This window comes from Saccostrea cucullata, unplaced genomic scaffold, assembly GCF_032062105.1.
Source record: "Saccostrea cucullata isolate Sc308-1 unplaced genomic scaffold, CSIRO_AGI_Scuc_v1 ctg24, whole genome shotgun sequence".
In the NCBI taxonomy this organism is placed as follows: domain Eukaryota; kingdom Metazoa; phylum Mollusca; class Bivalvia; order Ostreida; family Ostreidae; genus Saccostrea; species Saccostrea cuccullata.
Window position 1 is genome coordinate 80001 of NW_026933183.1, and position 9506 is coordinate 89506.

General features: G+C 32.5%; 1 protein-coding gene across 1 annotated transcript; it reads left to right on the plus strand.

Moving 5' to 3' along the window:
• The first annotated feature begins 2312 nt into the window (after positions 1–2312).
• Positions 2313–8692, plus strand: LOC134237538 (large ribosomal subunit protein bL21m-like). Its single transcript, XM_062719625.1, has 7 exons — positions 2313–2476; positions 4668–4767; positions 4929–4987; positions 6581–6744; positions 7251–7303; positions 7500–7603; positions 8273–8692. Exons 1-7 carry the CDS (start codon positions 2395–2397, stop codon positions 8335–8337), a joined length of 627 nt encoding a protein of 208 aa, XP_062575609.1. The 5' UTR covers positions 2313–2394; the 3' UTR covers positions 8338–8692.
• The last annotated feature ends 814 nt before the right edge of the window (positions 8693–9506 follow it).

A 9506-nucleotide genomic window follows, 5' to 3' on the forward strand; every position in this document is an offset into this window, starting at 1 on the left:
ATCTGTAATAGCAAATTAAATTCGTGATAACGAATTCAATGAATCTGTTATAACAAATTAAATTCGTTATAACGAATTCAATAAATCTGTTATAACAAATTAAATTCGTTATAACAAATTTTAAAAATCTGTTATAACAAATTAAATTCGTTATAACGAATTCTAAAAATCGTTATAACGAATTCAAAAATATTTTTTGATAGGTCCTAAATGGGCTTCCTTATTTCGTAGAAATCCGACTTATACTAAGATTTTTGATTTGATCTGGTTTTCGTAGATCTGTATACATTCAAATTTTGTCAAAAATAGTAATTTGTTTTATCAAATTAATAATTTGTTAAAACAAATCCGTAGTTTGTAGATATAAGAAGTTTTTAACAGTATAAATATGGACACAATTAAGATATGGTACATGCTATAGGAAAGGGTTTTTTTTAATTACAGGTATTCGTTACCGTGTATCCCCTCCCTGTACATGTGTTCGACAGAACTACAGCAAAACCAGGGGAGAAGGGGCCGGGGAGCACCTTCAAATGCACTCTAACCCACAGGTACTTGTGGACAGGACCCCCATCCCCCCGATATTCAACCCCCGGGGATTGTTGGACAATTTTTTCCCAATTATGCACTATAATCATTTTACATGATTGTATATTAAATACACTATAAACCTATATGTGATTTTACGGAAGCCCATTTAGGACCTATCAAAAAATATTTTTGAATTCGTTATAACGATTTTTTAGAATTCGTTATAACGAATTAAATTTGTTATAACAGATTTATTGAATTCGTTATAACGAATTTAATTTATTTTAACAGATTTATTAAATTCGTAATAACGAATTTAATTTGTTATAACAGATTCATTGAATTCGTTATTACGAATTTAATCTGTTATTACAGATTTGTTGAATTCGTTATAACGAATTTAATCTGTTATTTTTGTTGAATTCGTTATAACGAATTTAATCTGTTATTACAGATTTGTTGAATTCGTTCTCTCGTTGAATTAGTTATAACGAATTCAACAAATCTGTAATAACAGATTAAATTCGTATAACGAATTCAATAAATCTGTAATAACAAATTAAATTCGTTATAACGAATTCAATGAATCTGTAATAACAAATTTAATTCGTTATAACGTATTTTAAAAGGCTGTAATAACAAATTAAATTCGTTATAACGAATTCTAAAAGGCTGTTAAAACAAATTAAATTCGTTATAACGAATTCTAAAAATTTGTTATAACAAATTAAATTCGTTATAACGAATTCTAAAAATCGTTATAACGAATTCAAAAATATTTTTGATAGGTCCTAAATGGGCTTCCGTATGATTTTCAACCCTGTGGTGTAAAAATTCTGTGGAGAAAAACTTCACATAACTATATCAGCAACATATTGGGTAAATAAACCCTTCGACAGAATACATGTATATGAGTTATTTAACCCCATGGGGAAAAACGTAAACCCCTTGGGTATTTGTGGGCTTTTTGTGGGGTATTTTTAAGTTCATGTTTCCCCATCATGGGATTTTTTTTAAAATCAAATATCTCAAAAACTAGCAGGAAATGTTGAATTTTTTTTCCATAGCCTAAATCAATTTGATTATAAAAACCCCACCAGAAAAAAAACCCTACATGATGATAGCTTTAAAGGTAAGGGTGCGCAACTTCGGAAAAATGTCCATTCCGAAGTTGTCCGTCCCACTGTTCATAACGTGTACATTATATGGGTCTGATAACTGTGGCGGTATAATGAATTTTGAAAAACCATGCAGGGACCAATATATTAAATTGTAGGTCTCTGGAAAAACATAACGTAGTATATAAGTTCAGCTTTTTGAAAGAGAGCAGCCAGAGAAAAAAATTCAACTCACCTGAGAAAAAAGAAAAAAAAAAAAAAAAAGATTTTACTGAAAGAAAAGAAAAATTCCAAAAATCCTATTTAGTTGTGGATGGGGGAGAGATTGGTGCCCTGCTTTCAGTACACAATTTTATTCACTCACTACAACTTTACTCATTTGACAACAAAAGGCGGAGCACAACCATTCAATGATCATTTTCAAGCAAATGGGAATTTGCCCCCCCCCCCCGTTTCAGGCCGTTTGTGTCGGTTTTATATTAATGATGACATGTAAATCAGTTATTCATAATTATATGATACATATACAAGTGACAGTGTACATGAACTATTCAATGAACACAACTGAGGGCCAAGCTGATTATGCCCAAAAACTAGTCGACCATGCGTAGGTCAAATAGCCATAGCCCAAAATGTCTGGGGGTCGAATTCGCTCCGAACCCGAAATTCGGAATTATTCACGGTATCGATAGCGCCGAGGTTTACCGAATGGGGACCTTCACTTTGGAAGCACGTTTGTGAGAAAATGAATATTAATTTTTGGAAAAGATGCGAGAGTTTAGTTAAACAAGTTAACATATGTTGTTCATCAGTGAACTTATCAACAGGTAGACTACTTGCTGTTATAATATTGTCTGCATTGAGGAAAATGGAATGTACACTGCGATAGTCTTACAGCATCTCGAATTTCCTCGCATTGAATTTACAAAATTATAGGCGTTTTCTCTCTAAAGTTTCATATTTTAAAAGTCATATAAATACAATTTTACTTAACCAGGGACTTATATACTAGTATATAGGTTCCTGACTTAACCAACTGATAATCGATAACCAAACGCATTCAAAACAATATTGCAAGATAATATAGGCAAGTCATATGCAAATATATATTTCTAACAAAAAATACACTTTCATATGCATAAAAATTGAATCCACATTTAAAGAAATTGAGAAAAGGAACAGCTGAGCAGAGACATAATTAAAACTAAAAGAGATTTTCTACTCCACCATGAACATGATTGTTAACCGAAATATGTGACGGTCCTTGTATTATCCTAAGAATAGAATAAATGACAAGTAGGGTGAATTCACCATGCATCGGACACATACCTTGCATCGGACAACTTTAGACAATAAACTCTCTTTCAACTTAAGAGTTCCGTGTATTTATTTGTTTCTGTCTTGAAGCTGAAGACTTAAATTTTTTAATGATACCGATTGTTATTATCATGTTGTGATAAAAATACCCCGAGAATGGCCTTGAAGTTACGTCATATTTTACATCATCAAAGGGGAACAACCAGGAATTTAAGATTTTGCGATTTTTAGAGTTATCGTTCTTAAAATTCGACTTCAACGGAACGAGGCAGACTTTGGTGAATAAAGTCAAAGATTGATAATTTTACATAAATTTTAAAGAAATTTCACTTCAATGTTCGTATAATTCTTTTAAAAGCTGGTTTTCACTAGTATGTTCATTTCTCCGTACATCGGACACAAATTAACCATGCATCGGACACTTTCCGATGCAAAGGTAAGCACTACCATTTTCATACAGAACCCAGCTGATAGCTGTTTTTTGCGGAAAAGGAAAACAAAAACTCTATATTTTCAGTCAAAATACAGGTTATCGATGTATGATGTCTGGAATTTGACTCAATTTATTTCTACAAACCAGAGTATGATAAACCATGAAAAAAGGCGCGAATTACCGCATTATAGGCATTTTAAAGCATTTTTAAGGCAGAGTGAGGTCTCTTGAATCGTTCTACATTTGTGAAACGATATCGTCAATTAGATTTAAATTGAGGGTTAATTCTTAGATAAAAGATAAAAATATATCCATATCAAGGATTTTAAAGCACTTTAATAAAGGTATGATATTTATCCAGTCAAAATACCGTCTGTCCGATGCATGGTAAACAATGTCCGATCCATGGTGAATTTTGAGTTATTCCTAAAAACTCGATTTTTGAGGATATTTTCTAAATAAAAGGCATATAATTGTGTCCCAAATTGATATTTTAATCACAAACTAAATGTTAAACTCCATTTTGATAATTTTCCGTCGGTAGCGATATCGCTAGAACTTGTTGAAGTACAAGGGTATCCGATGCATGGTGAATTCACCCTAGTTATTGGACAGACACTTAGAACTGTGTACCAGGCCTTTCAAAATCTTCTGGTACATGTTTTTTAACCCGACTCACTGATGGAGAAATATTTAATACCATATAATTTAATTCATAATTGCTTTCATTAGGTATACTCCTATTTTTATAAAAGTACGACCTTCTACATGTGATGTCTGTGAGATTCTTTTAACATGATAAAAAAACAAGCATTCTAAGAGTATTGCATAGCAATACATGTCCCCTACCAGGTTCCCCTTTTCTCTTTAGGATAGAAGCTCGTTTGGAATATTAATTTAGTGCATCGTGAACCCGATCGCAATCCCAATTATTAAAAATTAAAAAAGCCATAATTCCATAAAAAATCAAGGACCCGGAATGATATTCAAACCTGATCTGTAACTCATCAAGATACACTCACAAAATAAAAATCAGCTCAATATCTGCAAGCTTTTAGAAAACATATGTGGAAAACCAAGTGGGACAGACAAACAGACAGATGGAAGGACAGCTAGACGGACTGACAGACTCGGAGGAAACCTATAGTCCCCTCCGGTTTCACCGGTAGGGGACTAATAAATGACATGACATAAGATTATTAACCAGAGTTTAAATGCTTCTGACAATGTTTAGAAATGTCTACATTAATCTGTTAAATTTACCACAGGTTCTGTGCTGAGGAAGAGAGGACAAGGTGTGTTCAGACCTTCCGTGTCCTACAGTGTAAAAAGATACTTCCACCTACAGTCTGTCTGTCTGGCCAACAGGTGAGACTGGTCTTCTTAATCAAGGAAAAACTATTCTGATTTCATACAATTATGTCAGAAGGGAGTCATCATTTCAAGGGTTGAGACATAGTAAAACTAAGATTTCCTTCTTTTGATGTAATCAGTGATTTGTTTGTTAAATTTTATCCATTTTTCTTCAGGGTGAAGGAAGCAGGTGATCTTACTGTTACACAAACAGAGACTGATACGAAGACGGAAGGTAACTGTTGACTGCTGTATCTTTATATCATCATGATCATGCAGTGGATGTCATTTACATTAGAACTCTTTAGAAATGACAAAAATATAAAGGGTTAAAGTCAGGGATAATTAAAGGTTGTAAGTCATGTAACTGCAGCCCATGAAGCACTGTTGTCAGAATGCAAGGAAAATGCAGGATGGAATATCTTTAACTAGAGGTCAAAGAGTATAGTATAAAATACAGTTAGATACCATGGATATGTCAAAGTGATTTCGAAATACATGCACCAACCACTTGATATTTAAGTTATAATAATTATTTGAATTTAGAAAGAAAAAGTTTGTGTTATTTATCCTTAAAATGAAAAAGCTTATACCTACCCAGCTTTCTACTGTGAAAAAATGTAGGTTAGACTAATGAAAAAAAAAAGATTGATAAATCATACTTGTCTGTAATTGAAAATAAACTGAATTGAATTGAACATATTTTATTGACAATTAAAGCCAAAAGGATAAGACACAAGTTCTGACAACTTAGATAGTCTTCTCCTCATACAAAATTTTTATAATATTGCCAAAATGAAGAACAATTATTTTCAGTAACAATTAGTAGTGTCAAAGACAGTAAACTCTTGATACCAGAACACAATACTATATATACAAAAAATTAAGATTTTTCAGAGAATCGACCACACTCTTTTAAAAAGGTATGAATAACTTTAAAAATTTCTACATTTTGTCGATCAGAGAATGAATCAACACCCCATAACATCAAATGAACATCTATAATGTACAAATTGTTGAATGATAATAACTTATTCATTAGAGAATATCTTGCTGTTGCATATTTTCTACAAACAAAAAACAAATGATAGGAATCCTCTATTTGTCCACATGAGCAATTCGGACTGTCAATTAAATTACAGCGAAATAGGTCAGAATTTAAAATACAATTATGTCTTAACCTTATGTGAATAATATTCCAAAATCTCTTACCAAAAGAAAAATACTTTGGAGGTTTTACAATATTGCTTGACAAGCATTTTTTAAAACTTTTCATAGAAGTTGCCACCCTTATGTTAATTTTAATTGCATTCCACTTTCTAACAGTATCTGGAATAAAGGATTTATTGAATAATTCTAGTCTGCATTTTGGCAAGGAATAATTGGAGGAATTTCTAGTAGAGTATTGTGAAATGTTGCCTCTAATATCAGGTACTATATTTTGAATATAAGTAGGTACTAAATTATTGTGTATTTTGTACATTGTTACTAGATTTGTTCGATTTCTTCTATTTTCCAATGGTTCCCATCCAGTTTCCAGATAAAGTGAATTTTTAGAAGCAATGAGTGTAAGACCTGTTACAATTCTAGCAGCAAATAGTTGAACTTTCTCAAGCTTTTCTATGTCTGCCTTTGTACACCCCGACCAAACTTCAACTGCATATTCCAGTTGTGGTCTGATAAAAGAAATATACATCTGGGACAAAATATCCCTTGACACATTAAATTTTAGTTTTTTCAGTAAACCAAGTTTTTTGTAAGCCTTCTTTACAATGATATCAATATGATCAGACCATCCCACGACTACATACAGCATTCCTTTTTGTAGAAATTACTGAGGCTATAAACAGTCGTATTGACTCGGAGGACCTTGGGAGGCTATTTGCCGTGGTTCATTTGGCAGGGTTCCAGAGAAAGGTCACCGTGAATGACATTGTTGTCGTGGAGACCAGCTCCTTCCCTACCGTCGGCACCAGAATAAGACTGGAAAAGGTCAGTATCAGAGAATCAAAGAGTTTGAAAGGCAATGTGGTGGTTATTCATACCGGTAGGTCACAGTAAGCTATGTGATGCTATGTGATGCTCAACTGCAGTATAGAGATGTCAGTCAGTAATAGAGGAACAAAGAGTTTGAGAGGTAACACTGTGGTTGTTCATAGGTTACAGTTAGCTAGGTTATTCTCAATTGCTATATGCAGAGAATATTATCTCAGATCATTAAAATTTCTTATGCAATGAAGCATGGTTCTTGCAATTCACTTAAGACAGTTAAAATTGCTTTCTTTTTGTCCATAATTCAGTGATTGTTTGTTATATAGATCTACAGGTGTATATTCCAATATTCCACATGTGATATTAAAAATACAATCTCAGTGTTAACATGAATATATGCAAGTTTGCCAAATAGTGATTCACTGTTCAATAAGATGTTGAATTTGAGTTTTTAAAATCTCTTATTTAGTTTTACAGTACAACGCTGACTTATTGGTTTGTTTTAGGTACTGTTGGTGGGCAGTAAAGATTTCACACTGGTGGGAAGGCCAATCCTCAGGTACAGTACACATGCAGCAGTGTGTTATATCTTCATAAAAGTTTTGAAAAGACCACAGGCATCAGTATCTTGTAACCTCATAAGAGTAAGAGAAGACCACAGACATGCAATTAAAAAATGTTTTATTTCAGTCATTCTGTGGTTAACATGAGTGTTCTATGAGTTTAAGCTTTGGGAATGTTTTATTTCATTTCAGTCAATCTGTGGTTAACATAGAGGCCACTGTCATAGAAAAGACACTGTCTCCCATGGTGATTTCCTTCCTGTTTGTCCGCAGAAAACGCGTCAGGAAAACCAGGAGTGAGTATTAAAAGAACAGCGTTACAAGTTTTAGTGTTACAGCTAGGTAACAGACTCCAATATAATATACATCAGCCAATGCAGAGGCCTGGGCTAAGCAATTATAGCATCATATTCAAACAAAACAAGTGAATGAATACTGTATACAGTATTATTTATTTTGCACTGCTTTATTTTTGCCCTTTCACACTTGCAAACAATTTTTCCCTGTGTTAAATTCACCCAGTCACAGTTTTGCATACGAAATTGTACTATATTTTTTAATAACCCCAGCTGAAGTTAGGGCGAAAAGGGTGAAAATAAAAAGGGGACGAAAATTTCCCTGTATACAGTATAGTTTTTTTCATACACACTCAAATACTTTTGTTTCCTATTTTTATCTTAAATTGAAATAATGTGCAACTTATCTTGCTATAGTAACATTAAGCAAATATAGAATATAGACTGATTGAAAAGTCTGTTCTGAACTGACTGAGATGCATGATATCACAGACTTGTTCCACATGCAGTTTCTTTTGAAGTTAAGGAGTGTATGAAGCATTTACATGAAAATTATATTGAACTAATGTAATCTAACATTGCCATGTAAAAGATGACATGCATAAAGTTTAAGTGATATACACTGTATTTCGGTAAAGAGTTTTCAAAATATTTTCTTTTTTTTTTCAGTGCAAAAGAATCAGCAGACAGTGTTACTGATAAATTCTATAGAAGTGAACCCCATAAAAAATTGATTTCTGCAGCCATTAAAGTGATTGACATATAAAGCATCTGCTTAGGCCTACAGTACATATATAAAAGCAGTAGGAATAGTTAGACCAGTGCCTGTGACAGATGTGTTTTCCATTTTGACACCATGTGTTGTTTATATACATTATGGATTAATTATGGGAAGAAACAGTAATTCAGCCATGTTATTACTCATGTATCATGTCAAATGAGAAAATACATTGCTTTTTGTATTGGTCATTAAAATATCAATTTTGCCACGTAACATAACATTGGCTAATCTGACCCATGTATTTGTGTAGGTGCCTGTAAGAAATGTTTTTTTTGGTTGTAAATAAATTGTAATCATGACTAAAATAATTGTTAATATGGTGCACTTTAACTGGGAATATTCCTTATTAGTGGAAATATTGCCCAAAAGAGGAAACTTTACAGAATTAACAATGCATGTAAAAGTTAAGTTGGTTTATTAAATGTTGAAATAAAATAATAAATTAATTTTGTAAATACACCAGACCTGTTTACTCTTACGATTTTGCTGTATTTTATACGGATTTTTGGTCCAAAATACGTCTCACGTTTTGCTATTATGAAAATATGGAGATACACTTGTTTAGAAGTTAGTTTTCGTTATGATCTATCTCAGTTTCATGCTTTTTAATCGCTTAAAAAGATTTCAAACACAGTTATGTCAGTTTGCCAAAACACTGTGGTATAAAATGATCAATACCATGTCATTAAACCCAGTTTTTAGCAGTCAGAAAAGCTTTTGTTCTCCATTTTTTGTGTAAAATTGATGAAAAAGTGAAATTTTACTGGCAAATGCCAAATCTCACGAACAAATCTAATTAAAACTAGTAGACTAATTGTTCTCGAACAATTAGAGGTCTTTCCACCTCTTTAAATTTTCTTATATTTTTTATATTTTACTCTCTAAATTTAATTTTTAAGAAATATGGCTTGAAAGATAGAGAAATTTTTTAAAAAATAAAAATTTGAAATGACCTTGACCTTTGACCTTGATCAGATCCCCAAGGTCAAAGGTCAAGGGTCACATTGTAATTGACCCCATGTCTCTAGGACTTATATTTTTAAAGTTATAAGGTTTACTAGTAAGCACAAAGGCATTAAAGGGTGATAACTCATATAAGGGGTCATCAGATCCTTACGCAAT

What these genes read in the sequence shown, in the direction of transcription:
- LOC134237538 (XM_062719625.1), top strand. Translation starts at nt 2,395, where the DNA reads ATGAATATTAATTTTTGGAAAAGATGCGAGAGTTTAGTTAAACAAGTT. An exon ending in TCTGTCTGTCTGGCCAACAG is followed by an intron (nt 4,768 to 4,928) that starts GTGAGACTGGTC and finishes ATTTTTCTTCAG; the next exon opens with GGTGAAGGAAGCAGGTGATC. An exon ending in GTGGGAAGGCCAATCCTCAG is followed by an intron (nt 7,304 to 7,499) that starts GTACAGTACACA and finishes ATTTCATTTCAG; the next exon opens with TCAATCTGTGGTTAACATAG.